Source organism: Mus musculus, chromosome 5 (genome assembly GCF_000001635.26).
Source record: "Mus musculus strain C57BL/6J chromosome 5, GRCm38.p6 C57BL/6J".
Classification (NCBI taxonomy): Eukaryota; Metazoa; Chordata; class Mammalia; order Rodentia; family Muridae; genus Mus; species Mus musculus.
Genome location: NC_000071.6, coordinates 92,681,824 through 92,700,029, shown reverse-complemented (window position 1 = coordinate 92,700,029; position 18,206 = coordinate 92,681,824). Strand labels below are relative to the sequence as shown.

General features: G+C 44.6%; 1 protein-coding gene across 1 annotated transcript in view; it reads right to left on the bottom strand.

The window, feature by feature from the left end:
* The window catches only part of Shroom3 (shroom family member 3), a 282,325-nt gene extending 265,730 nt beyond the window's left edge, over nt 1-16,595 (bottom strand). Inside the window, exon 1 of the mRNA NM_015756.2 lies at nt 16,199-16,595. Within this exon, the coding sequence (NP_056571.2) occupies nt 16,199-16,363 (165 nt within the window). The 5' untranslated portion in view covers nt 16,364-16,595. The remainder of the gene's footprint in view (nt 1-16,198) is intronic.
* Between the last annotated feature and the right edge of the window lie 1,611 nt (nt 16,596-18,206).

The window sequence follows — 18,206 nt, the reverse complement described above, 5'->3', positions numbered from 1 at the left end:
CTGAGCCTGAGGGCAGCAGCCTGGCCAACAGTGTTGAGTTCTAAGACAGTCAGGGCTACACAGAAATCCTGGCTCAACAATCAAACAACAACAAAAAACAAAATATAAATAAATAAATAAATAAATAAATAAATAAATAAACTGCAACTGTACATTTGCATGTTTTACTGCACGTAAGTCATGCTTAAGTGCGACACTTTAAATAAAATAATTTAACTAGCCAATGAAAGCATGAAACAAAAGAAAAAAATAAGAGTAGGCCTACTCTAAGGATAAGAATTTAATATAAGATGAAAAAAATGTTTATTTTCCTCCTCCTCCTTCTCATTAACCCACCCACATACCCACATGGTGCTGAGAACCGAACTCAAACTTCACCCAGGGAGGAAAGCACTCTATCATTGAGCTACATCCCCGGACCAACACAACTTTCATTTTAATGAATGAAAGCATAAATAGATTTAGATAATTCTGGTACCAGCAAAGATAAAATCTGAGTCCTCTGTGTTTATGTGTGTGTGTGTGTGTGTGTATGATGTGTACGTATGTATGAAAGTCTCACATTGCATATGTAGAGGTCAGAGGACAACCTTGGATGCCCCTCCTCCTTTGTTTCACACAGGGTCTCTGTCGTCTGCCTCTGTATATGCCAGGCTAGCAGACTTGCAAGCGTCCGGGGATGCTGCCTCCTCCTCCTCCACTCCCCATCTTGCTGTAGGAATGCGGTGATTGCGTGATTGCGCATGCATCAACTGCATCTGGCTCTACACAGGTCCGGGAGGTCCGAACTCTGGTCCTCATGCTCGTATCTCCCCAGTTCCCCACCCCTTCCTTCCTTTTTTAAAACTATAAGTACGTTTGCCAGCCATGAGACACAGTGTAGGAGATGAACGCTTTTGAAGTAACTGGAGAAGAAATCATACGGTGATACAGAAATGGTACCTGCTGGAAATCTGTGCAAATTCAAAACCCGCTTTAGACCGGCTCCTGTGAAAGTTGGGTTAAGCTCTGGAGCAGGAATGTATTCAGAGGTCAACAGCCAGAGAGAAGGTGGGGGTGGGGGCTGCCCGGCAGTGATTCACTTGGTAGTTTAAAACTGCCTTTTATTCTTATTCCTGTAACCTCTATAGAACCCGTGAAGAATGGGGGTGTTTTCTCTAATGCATGGAATTGTAGTAACAGACCAAAGTCTCCTTGAACACTGCCAGTAAAGAAAACGCAGCATCTGTGACTGGCTAAACTGGGTGGGATGGTAACCTAATCTGTAGCTGCTGTTTGAATCCTGTTCATTATAATCATGTAGCGCCGTACAGTGAGAATGCACTGGGAGGTTTTCAACGCGAGCGTTTTCAAAGACTACATTCCTCATTAGACCTTCCCCATTAAGCCATGCTTGAGTGATGCTACACAGCTGAATACTTGGGATTTTTTCCCCCTCTTGTCTCAGTCTGAAGACAAAGGATTCTTCCGCTTGCCAAAGTTCCCCCAGAGCCTAGGTTGAGGCGCTGTGACAGCGCTCCGGTGGGGAGCGGGGAGCTTTTTATTCAGCTTTCTGTCAGGCCTCATTCACTAAATAGGGATCGGGTTGGACCCGTATATGAAGACCCCCCCCCGCCCCCCAAAAAAATTCAGTGGAGGAAAACGTTGCCCAGGCAGAGCCTTGCATCCTGTTTGCCTTCAGAGATGCTGAGTCATGATGCACACAAGGCTTAAGGACCAGATTCTTTTGGTTCTAACTTCTTCACAGACACAGCATCATCAGCAAGTTTGCTATTAGTGCTAGCTGGGAGGATAGCCCTGGGTTCAACACCCAGTATTAAAAAAGGAAGGAAGGAAGGAAGGAAGGAAGGAAGGAAGGAAGGAAGGAAGGAAGGGGAAGCCTTGTAGGTAGGTAGGTAGGTAGGTAGGTATACTATTCCATTCCTAACTCCACCCCAGCTCCCTCTCCCCCATCTTAGGCCCCCATTGATCTACTGTGTGTCCTTGGATTTGCCTTTTCTGGGTTGCATGTTCTTTTGTGCTGGCTTCTTTCAGCAAGCATCAGGTCTTTGAGGTCCGTCCATCTTGTAACATATATATCTCACCATATCCAGTTCCTCTTTCCTGACAAGTTGTATTCCATTGCGTTCTATATTACATTTTGTTTATACAGCCGATGGCCATTTGGATCTTTTTACACTTATTGGTTAGCATGAAATTGTGAGTCCATAGGCAGTTAAGTCCTTCTATGGATGTATCTTTAAATATAGGTCACGGGTTTTACATTGTAAGGATTGCATTACTTTTTAATGTACTCCATACATGTGAGTATCAGCATGTATGTATGTCCATGTGCATGTGGCAGGAAGGTGTGATCTGCTGGATGTGGGTGCTGGGAACTGAACTCTGATCCTCTGAAAGAGCAGTGTGTTCTCTTAACTGCTGAGCCATCGCTCCAGCCCCAAATTTTCTATTTATTAGTGTATATCATTGTACAAAGTGAAGGGCCTCACCAGGACATTTGCATTGAAGTATGTCATGTATTTGGCCATATTCACCCCCTTACCCTCTCCTTCCTTTTCCTTAACAGCTCCCTACTACCTTTTGTATGGTGTGAGAAGGCATCATATCCCATGATTGTGAGCCACCATGTGGTTGCTGGGAATTGAACTCAGGACCTCTGGAAGAGCACCTCAGTGCTCTTAACTGCTGAGCCATTTCTCCAGCCCACCAAGGCAGCTCTTATGAGGACAATATTTAATTGGAGCTTACAGCTTCAAAGGTTCAGCCCATTATCATCAAGGTGGGAGCATGGCAGCATCCAGGCAGACATGGTGCTGGAGGAGCTAAGAGTTCTACATCTTATTCTGAAGACAAACAGAAGACTAGCTCCCACATGGCTAGGAGGAGGGTCTCATTGACCATCCCCACAATGACATACTTCCTCAACAAGGCCACACTTTCTAATAGTGCTTCTCCCTGGGCCAAGCATACTCAAGCCCCACACCCAGTCTCTACCCTCTGACCTCTGACCCTCTAGCCTCTGACCGTTACGTTTCTATCATGAGAGGCCAGACTGCTGCAGAAGTACTTTAAGTGACATGATTTCGTTCAAATATGAATTTAGGAAAGACTAGAATCACAGTTAGGTTCTCTTCAACTGCCTGCTTCAAATACTTAGTAATGAGTTTTGTGGCAAGGGATCTACTCATTATTCGGCCCATTCAAGTTTAGGTTGAGGCTTAAAGCAGGCTAATGGCTGTCCTGTGCAGCAACTGCTTGTCAGTCTTCACTGTATATGCAACAACAATGAAATAGTGACCTGGGCATAGAACGCATAATAGTTGACTCATACCAACGCTGTTGGGAAACCATACTCAAGCCCTCTGTGGGAGCAGTACTTGCTCTTGACAATAGAGCCAGCTCTCCAGCCCACTGTGAATCTTCTGCTTGAATCTCACAGCTATGGGGACAGACCCTGGGCTTAGAAACAAAATCCCCATCAGACTTCAGGTCCTATCCTTCCCTTTCCCTTAGTAAGCTTTCTCCTAACGATGGTTGTGTTTGGGTTTTCTTGGAAGCAGAGGCAAAGGTAACTTGTATTCTCTGGTTGAAATTGTTGCCTGGGAGGCTAACTGCCTTAGTCTGCTAGCCTAGGCCTGGTCTTAAAAGCTTCTAGCCTCTACACAACCTAATCTAGAATAGAGTGTGTTCAGCTGAGACGGCTGCTGCATAAGTTCACCTGCGTTCACACGTTCTTGTTCTTTCTGAACTCCAGCTGGCTGGTTCAAATCAGCTCCTCTGGTTCAAACTCTTCTCCCAGCTCACTTATTCAATCTGGCTTCTCTCTCGGCTCTGAATTGCTCTTCCTGGCCTCAAACTAACTCTAGCAATCTTTCTTAATCTTCTGGCTCCTTCTCATTCTCTTGCTTATTCGATCTTTGCCTGTGTCTAGCTTGTTCTCTCTTCAATCTGTCTCTGGAAAATTCTCCCAGTAAAACTGCCTCCCATGTGGTGAGGGTCTCAAAGCCCACTCCCTCTCAACTCTACTGTCCTGCCCTCCACAAACGCTACTGTATCCTGTACGGTACCCTCTTCTTCCTGTACTGTCTTCCTTAACTTCCTTAACTGTTTTTCCTGTACTGTTTTCCTTAAGTAGCTTCCCTTCCCTCTCTCTTCTCATGAGAGCTGGGCAGATCCTATTCTGTCAAATCTTTCTCTGATTCATCAATTTCCCTGTCACTCAATTAGACAACACTTTCAAAGATAGGCATTTCCTTCTACAAACTGCCTTTGCCTTCATTGATTGGGATTAAGAGTAAATAGTATGGGCATGTTCCAGCCAGAGGGATTAAAGGTGTGTGCTAAAGGCTGAGCCACACTCTAGCTAGAAACAGGTTAAATATCCTGTAACAAGCAGACCCTGAGACTAGACTCCAAATGCAAGCCATTTATGGGTAGTAAATAATATTAACAGGGAAGTGTGCAAAGTATGGAAAGGAAGAGTGTTTAACAGGCACAAGATCAAGCCAGCTCTAATGATGGATAACTGTTGCTTCATTCTGCAAGGGGCACTCTAGGAGTTAGCACAACGTTAGGTCAGAGTTATGCCATCTGAGATGAACTACAGCAACGCCAGTCTACCATGGGTGGAAGCTTGTTCCTGGTGACATTCTCTCTGGTGGCAAAGGGGAGAGACAAAATAAAGCCTTTAAGCAAAGAGTTGCAGTGGTGACCACTGGCAGTCCTAAGTGAAGAGTAAGGGAATGTGGGCAGAGTAGCAATAGAGAGGGAACTTCAGTAGGTGAAGATGAAGGGGGAGAGCTGTGAACAGCATTCACTGAAAAATAGTTCCCAGGCCACCACATTTTCACATACTCAGTAAATAATGTTCTGGCTAAATATAGTAGTGAGAGAATGAAATGACTTAGCTTTTTTTGTTCCACCAGGATCTAGGAGAAAACTCTTTCCTCGTATATAAAAACAAGTCTCGTTCTGATACAATAACATCCTAAGATAGTGTCTGACCCACACATGGAAATCAGTATATATTTCTCCCTTTCCTGTTCTGACTCCTCTGTTTAAGAAGCCAGACAGCAATAACATTTAGTACCTGGGATCAGAGAGGAGCCACATAGCCTGTCCCACTGGAAGAGTCTAAACGGACTGTTCTTCTAAAAGGTCACATCCACTGACTCCCATGTGTAGGAGAAAGTGTGACAGAAGTCCTTTTGAGAGAGTGCCAACAGCTCGTTGAATTGTAGACTCCCAGCCAAGAGCACCACCACACAACCCTGAATGCAGCCCTGAAGAATATGGCTAATTCTTTTAACCTTCCCCTGCTGTCTTATTCTTAGCTTGATGGCTGCCTTCTTTTAGGCCAGCTGCTCATTAGTAAACACTCAAAAGCAAAAAATATGAAAAGCAAACAGCACACACAGGCATAAGAGAAAGGGCCGTGCTGTTTCCCCTGACCGTCCCCAAAGGGTTATTCACTGTCCAATTTTACAATTATTTATCTCAATACCAACATGTGTATTCATTTCTGGATGCCACCCAGATGCTGGGTCTGGATTCCAGCAGCTCACTTCCCAGTCTCCGTGAGACAAGTCCGAACACTTCCAACTTCTCAGAGAACACACACGCACACACACACACACACACACACACACACGCACACACACACACAGGACGAGGAAAGCTTACATTATACTCATACATATTTATACGTTAAAAGTTTTAACGTTTCAAAGGGAAGAGAGGGAGCTGAGAGTATAGCTCAGTGGTAGTGCAGTTTACCTAGCATGGGTGAGGCCCCAACTCCAATCCCAAAAAAAAGAAAAAGAAGACAGACAATTAGTTCTACAGTAAGCAAATGTGTGGATCCAAGCAGCATTTAATACCTAAAGTACCAAAGAGTTGGTCCAGTTAATTCTACTTCAATCACCTAGCTTGATCAGTTGATTGGCTAATTTTGTTGCTGTCTTTTTGGGGGCAATTTATTTATTTGTTTGTTTGTTTATTCATTTATATGTATATCTGTGTACCTGCATGAGCTTATGTGCACCATGTGTATGCAAGTACTTGTAGAGGCCAGAAGAGGGCGACAGATCCCTTGTGAGATGTCTGGCGTGGCTGCTGAGAACAGAACTCAGGTACTCTGAAAGAGCAGTGTGCAGTGTTCGCCACTGAGCCATCACTCCAGCCCCCTCCACTTCTATCCCAAGCTGCTTTCTCTCTGGCTTAGCAACCTCCAAGCATTGCTTGATGCAGAAGGTGTGTGTGTGGGGGGGGGGGTGTTAAAGTTTATTTTTAATTAATTTATTTATATACTGTTTATACAACTGGGGGCGGTAAACATGTTCACATGCACATACAGTTATGGAGGCCAAAGAAGGGCTTTGGTTCTCCTGCTCATCCCGTCCTCCCCTGATTTTCTTCAGATAGGCCATCTCACTGATGCTGGAGCTAGGCTGGTGGCTGTCAGGTCCTCAAGATCCTGTGTCTCTGCCTTTACAGTGCTGGAGTTATAAGTCTGTGCAACCATGCTCAGTGTTGTATATGGGTGCTTGGGGTTTGAACTCAGGTTCTCATGGTGGCAAAATAAGTCCTCTTATTTACTAAGTCATCTCCCCCAGCCCCTGCCTTGCCGTTTGCTTATGTAATGGGACAAGACTTTCATGCCTCCGACTTACAAATCTCACATGTCTGATTCTCCTCTTCTTATCTTCTAGGTCTTAGCTCTAATATAACACTCCCATAATCCTCTCATTTGATTGATTGAGTGTAGTCCCTGCTCTTCCTCTCCCTCCCAGATACCATCACTCGAGAATGCACTGTACTGTTTTTGTTCTTAATAATGCTTACTGTATCATGGAATCGTCCTGTACAAACATATCCATTGCCATAGGTCAGGGTATTTATTTGTTCAGTGTTTCATTTTGAAGTGGCCACTCTGGCCGTAATCTGGAAGGCCAGTCAGGTACCGTCTTTGTTACATGAGTTACAGGAGTGGCCTTCTACAGTTGAACTCCGACCATCCTTTCATCTGTCTACTCCTAACATCTGGAGCAATGCTTCGCCATCACACTATCAAATAGCTTGATCCACTGGATGCTTAGCAGGACCACTTTCGGTAAGGATGCTCCAGCTTTAGAGACGAGAAAACTGAGTTTGGGGAAAGCTAAGCTCCTTGAGCAGGGTCACATGATCAGTGCTTTTACTCTATTATCACTCAAAGCCATCCACCATCTGGGATGTGTATTTTGCTACTCTTGACAGCCTTATTCAAAACAACAAAAATAGCAGAAATTACAAACATACCGAAGAGCACGTCTTAAAAATAAAGATTTAGATAAAATCTCAAAGAAAAAAATTCAGCTCAAAAGAGAAAGGGCCACAGCAAACGAGGGCGGGGGGAGGAGGAATGAAAAATGCAGCTGACATAAGTGCAAGTTGAGGCTCCGAGGCCCAGGACAGAGTGTCCATGTGTCAGTCTGCCAAGTTAGCAAAGCATCCTGGGAAGGCAGGAGAGAAATGTTGCTTGCATTCTGCGGGTCAGATACACCAACTTTGTTTCTGTGGGAAAAGTCACTGGAAGAGGGCGGTGGGGGATGGCGCTTGATTTATCTGAGACGCTCTCCATCATTTTACTGTACTGAGGAGTGCCTGGGAGGTCAGAGCGCGGGAGATGGATGGACTCCCGGGATGGACAGAGAACAACAACTCTGCAGCCCTCTGGATGAGATGCTCACTGTTTGAAACCACATCAAAGGCAGGGACGTGGAAGACTGTCTGTGGGTTAGCTCCAATCCAGAATGTCTTTGAGGTTTTTTTTTCAAAGATTGACAGAAAATCTTTCATTATGTGTCTCCAATTGCACTGTAGGCTCACTAAAATGAGACGATTATTTCTTCAATTAAATTGTGTTCTCTATGTAGGAGGGAACGCTTTGGAGGATGTATTAGCTTTAAAAGAAAGCAGAGTCCCCACTGATGCTCAGATCCACTTGGCATCTAAGATCAGCATGGTGTTTGTTGAATAAAACCTTTCTCCATCCAACAACAGGAGATGGATGACAACCTTAGCTTGCTTCTCACAACATGTCACGCTGTAACCAAAGCTTGGGAGACCCGCTAAAAATTAAATAAAAGCACGTGTGTCCCCATTTTCACTAATTTAATTCAATCGGAGACATTTGCAGAACACTTATATGTGTAAATACATATCTGAGTAAAAGATATATATGCCTAATGTATTATATATAATAAATATATATAACATATTATACATATGAATGTGTTATAATATATAACTTTTAATCATATACCTATATAGTATGTATTATATTACTCATTTAAAATATACAAATATATAGTTACTCATTATATATTATATATATGTGTATATATACGTACATATGTGTGTGTGTGTATAAAAGTTAACCTGGTTGCTTTTTTTTTCCTCAGGCAGGAATTCATTCTTTTATTTATAATTTTTGATTTTTAGAGCTGTTGTTTCATGTAAGTCAGGTTGGCCTCAAACTCACTATGCAGCCAAAGGAAGACTTCAAACTCCTGGTCCTCCTGTCTCTGCTCCCTGAGTGTTAGGATTGCAGGTGTGCACCATCATGCCGAGTTTTTACAGTGTTTGATTTGAGCTCAGGGCTTCCTGCATCCTAGGCAAACACTCCACCAACTGAGTGATGTTCCTGGCCTTCAAGCTATATTTTCTAATATTATGTTTATAGATATCCTTCTAAGAAAAAAAAATTTTTTTGAGATAGTGTGGACCCCAGGTAGGCCTCGAATTTGCTGTGCAGCCTAAGCTGGCCTGTAACTCCTAATCCCCCTGCATCTGCGGCCCAAGCACTATAATCACTGATGTGCACCATCCCATCCAGATCGACTTTATGGTCTGCCTGGGTATTAATCCTGTCCTCTCTACTTGTTAGTACATTTTCATAATTGCCATTCATAATTTCAGCACTACGGATAGCGGGAAAGAAAGACAGGAGTAGAGGGAGAGACAAAAGGAGAGACGTGAAAGATCCTTACCTTCTAGACGTTACAGTCTAAAAGGAGGATACAAAAGGGTTCATACAAGAGCAAAAATGGCCTCAGCAGAAAGCACAGCTGGGCTTTACACACGCATGCGCGCGCGCGCGCGCGCGCAGACACACACACACACACACACACACACACAAATACACACTCTGTCGGCTAAAATGGAAGGCACCTTGGCAAATACACGCACTCTGTGCTTCCACTTTTTTTTCCCTCAGTATAATACGGAAGTCGGGTCACGTGACTCCTGAGAGTCTTTATGGCTCTGAGACCTATAAGCGACTTAAACTGAGAATTTGCTCTCTGTGTGTAGAGTGAGAGGTATTTTGCCAGAAAAGGCAGGATTTGTAAGCACAAGTAAAATCTATGGACCTTAAGGAGATCCCAGTTCATCCACAGGAGGCTAACAGCAAAGGACTATTTTTATTATTAGACAAGCAGCAAGATCGAGGCAGAGCAAAAGCAAGAGAGGAGGGGACTGAAGGAGGGGACACACATTTATTCAAGAGCAGCAGGGGGGTGGTGGTGTATGAAGGACAGGGAGTAGGTGTCAAAGAGAAAAAGAAAGAAAGAAAGCCAAAGAGTGAAATTGAGAAAGCCTGGGCGTTTGAAAATATCAAAAATAAGCATGGTGACACAGGTAAATAAATCCAGCACCTAGGAGGCTGAGGCAGGAGGATAGCTAAGTGTAATACCAGCACTTGGGAGATAAAGGCAGAAAGACTAGGAGTTCAAGGACAGCCTTGGCACCAAAGCAAATTCAAAGCTAGCCTGGGCTACATGAGACCCTATTTCAAATTAAGGGTGGGGGGAGAATAGCAAGTTGATATAACTTAACACTTGGAAGGAGACAAAAAATGATGACCTTAAGTGAGCCAATCTGGCCAGCCCTGAATTAAAAGGAAATGCTTTAAAAAGATTTCAAATTAAATGACCAGTAGCTGATTGCTGCTGTTTTATTGCCGACGTAGATTTATGGCTAAAGCTTGTGTGCCAAAACCCAGGGGTACCAAGAAAGTTGGAAAGTCGAAATCTGCTGATTCTAGAGAGAGAACATCCAGACATGATAATAATTGTCACACGGTCACCTGGACAACTCTGTTCCTCCCCACGAAGGCCTTGGTTCCTAACCCGAGGACTCACCCACCGACTCACACAGCAATGTGTAAAGCAACTTGTTTCACTTTCAAATGGCAGACTGACCAGAGTGTTCGAGAGGATTCTCTACAGAGGCAGAACTATAAGGACAATGATGACATTAGGACAGTGGTTCTCAGCCTGTGGGTCATAACCCCCTTGGGAGTTAGATGACCCTTTCACAGGGGTTGCACATCAGACACCCTGCATTATTAGATATTTATATTACAGTAGAAAATTACAGTAATGGCAAATCCCTCCCGAGAGCTCAGGCTCAGAGGGGATGGTAAGACCTCACTCTGGTTTAAATGCAATGTTGACAATGTGTGCAAAAACTAGCAACCTGCCGGGCGGTGGTGGCGCACGCCTTTAATCCCAGCACTCGGGAGGCAGAGGCAGGCGGATTTCTGAGTTTGAGGCCAGCCTGGTCTACAAAGTGAGTTCCAGGACAGTCAGGGCTATACAGAGAAACCCTGTCTCAAACAAACAAACAAACAAACAAAACTAGCAACCTTGGGTCTCTCCTCCTGGATGACTGAAACTTGAGACTGTTCCAAGACAGAATCCTGCTAACTGAACTAGCTAACCCCTTCCCGCTGTGCTGTACATTAGCAGCAGCTGAGGCTCCATCAGAGAGAGCACAGCCCACCCAATCTCAGCTTTTGTGTACGTGTGTGTCTGTCATTTTGTCATTCCCTCGTCCCTGCAGTGAGGTCTCCAGGACCAAGCCACACATCCACATTGCAGCGCTATGTGGGGAGATCTAAATGTATGTTCCCTGGCCACAGCCACTCATATTTCATCCAGAATAGACCATCTCTTCTATTCCTGTAAGGTGAGAGCTGTCTCTCTCATCAACACTAGCTACGGAAGCTTCCAAGGGTTTCTTAGAGTGTGCCCCCGTTCCTCACGGAGGTCACTGGCACCCTAGAGTGACCTTCCTCTTGGAGTTATCACCAGTAGATGTCTTGGGATAGAGCCTTGAGCACAGCAAACTCTCGGCAATGGTGCTCTGCTGTTCTTGTAGTCACCGTTCGGCTCTGAGCCCCTGGAGCAGGTGCACCCCTGCAGCAGGTGGAACTGCTTTCCCCAGCTCCCGCACTGCGCAAATGGCTCATAATCAAATCAGGCTGCCAACTTCCTGAACAATTGAATTGTCTGAGCATCTGCTTAAAACCACCATCTTTTTTTTTTTTTTTAAAATAAGGTACCCTTTCTATTTGAAGCTCGCAGATTACAGAGGTTCATTTCTCTACCCCGCCTTTCCTTTTCAAGGGCATTAAATCCCAAAGAAAGCAAGTAGAAAAATAATCTTTTATTGCCACTCCTTTGTAGTTTTTTTTTCCCTCCCCCATTCATTTTCCTGTCTTGTTTTGTACCAAAAAGAAAAGAGATACTTTGCGCATTATGCTGCCATCTATAACCTGGCTGCTTATAACTGTGTGCATAATGTGTACGTGCCTTCCTAAGACTCGGCATGTACTGTCTCTTCTCTTCCCCTGCAATAGGAAACCGCCCTGCCTTTGGGAACAAGGGGAACCACTCAGCAGTACCTAAGTCCATTATGCACTTTTTCCATTGGCTCAGAAAGAAGAACTGAAATCAGTCTCAGCAGCTAAGTTTCACTCTAGACCAGCAGTTCTCAACCTGTGGGTTGTAGCCCCTTTAGGGGTCAAAATGACCCTTTCTTAGGGGTGGCATATCAGATATTTGCACTACGATTCACAACAGAAGCATGATTACAACTATGAAGTAGCAATGGATTAGCTTTATAGTCCGGGGTCGGTCATCACAACATGAGGACCTGCATTACAGGGTCACAGTTCTGGGAAGGTTGCGAACTCATGCCCTAGACTCTTTTCTGCTTTGCCTTCACTCTATGAACTTTCACCAATGCCCACACTCCCTGGGGTAGATAAAATAGCTCCCTCTCTTCCCAAAGGCATCCGCTTTGTCATCCCTGGATCTTGTGATTGTGTTAGGCTATATGGCAAAGGAAGAAGCAAATGGAATTAAAGCTATTAATCAGCTGGTTTTAAAACAGGAACATTACCTTAGTGGACCCATTGAAATCGATAGGGTCTTTAAAAGCTGACAAAGGGATCAGAGATAGAGGTGCTTGCTGGGCAAGATGCTGAGTTCCAGTCCCAAGCAGAAGGGAGCTGGAGTCCGAGGGTGGAGTGATAAATGAGACTTAAGCTGCTGTGGTTGGCTTTGAAGAAAAAGGGGGACTGCTGCCCCCTGCCTCCTTTCCCCTGCCCACTCTCCTCCACCCCAACTCCTCCTCCCCCCAAATGGTACCCTTTCTATTTGAAGCTCGCAGATTCTGCCTCCAGAAGTGGAAGAGAGAGTATTGGAGACTCTGCTGGAGCCCCCCAGAAGGAGTCTGGCCCTACAGATGCTTTGACTTTAGCCTAGTGAATCTCAGGGTTCTGACCTACAGAACTAGTGATTGGTGAGCTTGCGTAGTGTTAAGTCACCAAACTCGGGGAACTTTGTTCAAGCAGTAATAAGAAACGGACATATATCTAAACTCTAGAAATCTGTCTAGTTTTTCTCTATCTCATGGGAACTCTGCTTCCCTCCTGAAAGTGCCCACTGCCTGATTTTGCTAGTTGACTCAGTAAATGCTACCTATGTCAGGCACTGTACTGGGTCCTGATAATTTAAGAAGAATTAGATATAGCCATGCCTTTTCATTTAGTCAACATTTACTTTCAAACATTAAGCAAAGAGCCTTCCTTGGCTTCTAGAAGGTTAGACCCATATGTAGGCTCTGGGTTAGACATGTCAAAACTGAAAGAAATACTCCCTGTCCCCAACAAGTCAATCAACATAAATAAAATATCATGATTCAGTGCAATAAATACATGATACAGGAATATAGAGGAGAGACCAAGCAATTCATCGCAGGACATCAAAGAACTCTGAGTGAGGGTCAGGTGTGGATGGGCCGGGCTTTCCTTGCCACACAAGATAGGGAAAGATGTGCAGAAACCTTGATGTGACGTGACACTTCAAATGTCATTAGTGCAAATGAGGGTCAAAATTTTAAATCTGATCTCATTTTTTAATGCCTTTCATTGAAACAGAAATGGGAGTGGCTGTTGGCTATCAGACTGGACAAAGCAGATTGAACTAGATGGTACGCCAGTGAATATTGCCCTCTCTTTCCTTCCTGCCTGTTTCTTAACAGCTGAAAATTAGACATGGTAACAAGTTACCTTGATAGGCCAGTAGGAGGCCATCACTCTGGGATGGAGATAGGAACCCAGAATCTAGCAACATAAAGAGCTACCTTCCAATTCAGCTTATGTTCAGACTCTCACGTGGGAGAAATATAAACATTGCCATTGTTTATGTAGTTGCAGACAAACTTCCTCCTGTTCCAGCTGGAATGTGAACTGTCCCACAGGCTCCTGTATTTGAATACTTGGTCCTCAGCTGTTTTGAGATGTTAAGGAACCTTTGGGGCTAGAGCCTAGCTCGAAGAGAAAGGCCTTAATGTTAATATCAGTTTCTGGTTCTCATCTTCCTGGTCAGTTGAGATAGGTACAGGTCATGCTGCAAGCCCGTGCCACCACGGGGGGGGTGGGGGGGGGTCTCCCTAGCCTCTACGCCTCCCTTGCCTGGATAGACTGTATTCCCGAAAACTGTGCACTGAAATAAATCCTTGCTCCTGTAAGTTGCTTCTGTCAGATGCTTTGTTGTGGAAGCAAGGCAAGTTAGAAGCATGTAAGTAATTAGCATAGTCTCCCAGGAGAGTGAAGAGCAGCAGCCATATCTTTATCAAGATTTTAAAAAACACTTTCTCTGTAGCAGACACTATACTACATTCAACTGGCATAGAGTATTATGCCTGTATCCCAAAGACACCAGCGGGTTCCAGTGGATCAGTAGAAAGGGATTTGACCTCTTTGAGAGCCACTAGCGTTCTCATGAATACATGCATAGACTTTATCACTAACATCCAGGAAGGTCGTGCAATCATTTTTTTTAATGCACACATTTTCAAACACATTTGCTGCAGGCTTTCTCTGTTGTTTACCCAACAGTAACTCTACCTCATTCATAGAAAGAACCACTTTTCCCACCCAAACCAAAGAATCCTTGACTTCTAGCAGGCTAAGACCCTATTCAGAATTCATGAGAGAAACCCTAACCGGTCTAAACTAGTCATGGCCATTAATTTCCTTTTGCTATCTACAGGATAGCTATACAGGACAGTTCTGGCCACTGAGAAAGAAGCAAAAGTCTGATGAGAACGCAAAAACCTCCCACCCTGCCTGGAATGAAGATGTAATGGCCGGTCAAGGGGTACAGCATCCACCCTACAACCATGAGGACAGAGAACCACTAATAAGAATGGCAAATGAAAGATCTAAGTGGAATTCTTGACTTGATTAAGCTGTTGTCGCGCCCAACAGCTGACCTCTATCGAGATTTCTTGTAGCTTAAGGAAAACAAGCCTCCATTTACTGAGGGCCCTGGTTGCAGGGCTGTCCTTTTTTCAATAAATGAAATCCTTTCCGGTAGATACATATTCAAGTCTCCTCTGCTTTCCTTAGGAAAACACACAGTCTGCAGGATGTCCAGCGTACCTGGGGCCAACTGCTGTCCATTCCAATTCCTCCTGGCCCATCCACATTATTATTTCTCTGTTCGTCCTCAAAACACACACCAGGAGTGGTGGAGGATGGTGGTGTGTGTGTGTGTGTGTGTGTGTGTGTGTGTGTGTGTGTGCGCGCGCGCGCGCGCGCTTCTGTGAAAAGCAACCTTACCAGGTAACAGAGTTCAAATTCAACACCTAGTATCCAGTATTTCTTTCTCCACCTTCAAACTCAGGAGAATTTCTCCCCAATTACAAATGTTTCCCCGGGGATGCCATTGCCTGAAAGCCCTTAATGCTTCTATTGTTCTCAATTGGTACTAGTCTGTAATTTCAAAATAAATATTATAACAAATAACTTGAAAGCTTAAGAGAAAAGTAAGAAAACTAATTCTAAAGCCAAAAAAAAAAAAAAAAAAAAATCCTGCTGAAGGGATGACTCAGCAGTTAAGAGTACTGGCTGCTCTTGCAGAGGGCCTGAGTTCAATTCCCAGCAACGACATGGTGGCTCACAGCCATCTGTGATGGGGTTTGTTTCCCTCTTCTGGTGTGTCTGAAGACAGACACTCATATATAGTAAATAAATAAATAAATAAATAAATAAATAGTTTTAAGAAGCTCTAAAAGATCAATGAAGATTGAGTCATAGAGAATAACCACTTGATTTTAAAGTCAGACTTTGATAATATACAGAGGGACAGATGAGGTGTCTTGCCCAGACTAAAAACCACTTTAAATCCTTCTGTATATAAAGCAATCAATTCTCCAAAATTATTTGGTTGGTTGGTTGGTTGGTTTGGTTTTGGGGCCAGAATCTTGCTAACTTGATCTGGGCTGAAAATCTTGCCTCCGTGTCGTCCCCACCCCCCTGCTGAGTTTGGTGACCTGCACCATCACCATCACCACCACCACACCACACCTGGGTTAATGATCTAAACTTAACAGAACATTTCAAGCAGTTTTAAAGCTGGGTTTTCTCGGTTGAAGGGCGAGCTTTTTCTGACCCGGACTGTGTACTATGCCACGACCTTAGGAGGCTGCTGATCTTTAAGCTGATTTATAACGGAAGGCTCATGTGGGAACTGATCCTGCATTTCATACTCGAAAAGAGAAGATTAGCCATCAATTGAGCACATTTTTCCTGGGGATTTCACAGAATAAATGAGCTAGACACACACTTTTCTCCCAAACACCAAACTATCCAAAAACATTTCCAGATAATCAGAAAGTCATGAGTCAACAAATTGGGTAGTTAAGTGCAGTTCAGGCAACGAACAGGATTTTTCTTTTCTTTCTTTCTTTTTTTTTTTTTTTTTTTTTTTTTTTTTGACAAATCTGACACAACCTTAAAAGCTACAAACAAAAAGCCACAAGTTGGTTGCAGACAATACTGAGAGCAGAAACTTACCTTGGAAATGATTAACGGTTCTCCACGCTCCAGGCCACCTTTCAGGGTGAAGCCCCAGGGAGCCCCTCCCTCTAGGAGCGCTTCCAGATAAACGAATCTCTCCGTGGGGGTCCTACTGGGGTTTGGCGTGGCGCTAGGCTCCTCCAAGTTCTCCGGAGTCTTCATCGCGCCAGAGGCATGGTCAAGTCGGCTTCGGTTTAAAGTGCCTGACCCAGATGGAGGCAAGAGGAGCTTCCCTGCTGGGTTAGATCGCTCAGCACGCTGCCCTCAGGCCAAGATAAACTCAGTCGGGACAGCGAAGCCTGCGGCTCCCCGGGGATGCTTCTCCCACTACACCCGCTGGAATTCAGCGGAAGTCCTGAGTGGGGTCTACCCACTGCGTTCACACTGACGTCCCCCAGGGTCTCCGCAGACTGCTTTCGGCTCCCACACGCGCCAAAGCCTTGTCTGTGTTTTTGGTTTTTAACCGAGAATAGTAAAAAGCCTTTCACCCTGTCTAGGAAGAAAGAGGCAGAGGCAGAGCCGCAAAGGAATACCTCTTTTTTTTTTTTTTTTTTTTTTTTTTTTGATTGATCACCAACCCTTTCTTCCTGAGCGAGTGAAATTTACCATGACAATAGCGTCCGCCCTCCGCAGAAGCCGCATTTAAAGAAAGCGGGCGCTAGCGGTGCTCCTGTTGCCCTCGGAATTTTCGATCCTGTCCCCGGGGGGCGGAAAGGCTGTGCGAAAACTTTGTACCCATTTTTGTCAAGCATTAAGTTCAGCGCTTGCTTCTTAGGTTAGGGGAGGTTTGTAAGAGGAAAGACGGGGGGCGGAGGGGCGCGGGCGGCTTGGAGGGCAGAAATCCTTAGTGTCTGGAGGAAGTCACCCCCAAATCTCAGCGATGCGCTGCGCTTCTTTTCTTTAGCATTTTCAGCGATGGTGGGTCCCTCTGCAGCCGCCTGAAGCGAGAGTGCGGGTGGCAGAGGAGTGCGCTCGGCCGAATTCAGCCACAAAGACCTGGCAATCAGAGCCGGCCTACAGTCGATAACACCGAGGAAGCTGAAAATACAGTACAGATGGCTAGAAATAGTTACCAGAAGAGCCCCGCCTCTTACTAATTAAAGCAGAACTTCGGGCAAGCGTTGGAATTTTGAAAATCCCTCCAGGCACTTCTGCTGGGCCGCCAAGTCTGAGAGGCTGCTCCTAAGCAGGTCGGGCGAACTTTCAAGTGTCAAGGGCTTTATTGATTTCATTAGAAGAAAATACCACAAGCTGCATAAGATTGGCCTCTCCAGACAAACTGCTTTGCTGTGCAAACTGAGGAAGGCCTTTTCTTCCTTAAACTGTGGTCTACCCCAAGATTGCTTGATACCCGCTGTTAAGTACTAGGCACTCAGGGCACAATGTGCCTCTGACTCTAGGTTATCAGTGTAACTTTGTAATAATGCTATACAATATTTAACGTTACTTTCCAGAGTGTGAGCAGTATATGGTAGCATATACTCTGGTCTTGCCCAGAGTCCTCTGAGATTATTGGGACAAATTAGAATTCTTTTCAAGAAAAATATTTACCCAAAGTTTTTCTACTTAAATTTGTGATGAGTTTTATTTTTCAGTACTGGATTTAAAATGATAGAAATGTAATAAAAAATTGATTTTGGTGTTTTTACTTATAACGAAGAGCAGATACTACGGAGCAAGTAAGACTGTGAAATTGGGACAGTTGTAATAATGGGCCAACTAAACGGCTTAGAAAGTAAAGCGGGCGCGCGCGCACACACGCACACACACACACACACTGTACAAGCCTAACCACCAAGGTTCAGTTCCAGGAGCCCACATAAAAAGCCAGATGCAGGGGTGTCCATCTGTAATCCCAACCCCTCTACACTAAGATGGAAGGCACAGGCAGGAGAATGGCCTGCAAGTTTCATGTTCAAATAGCCTAAGAGTACACAGCACAGCTCTAGAGACAAGAGACCCCACGTCAAGAAGGTGGACAGCTAGAACTGAGTCCCCAAAGTTA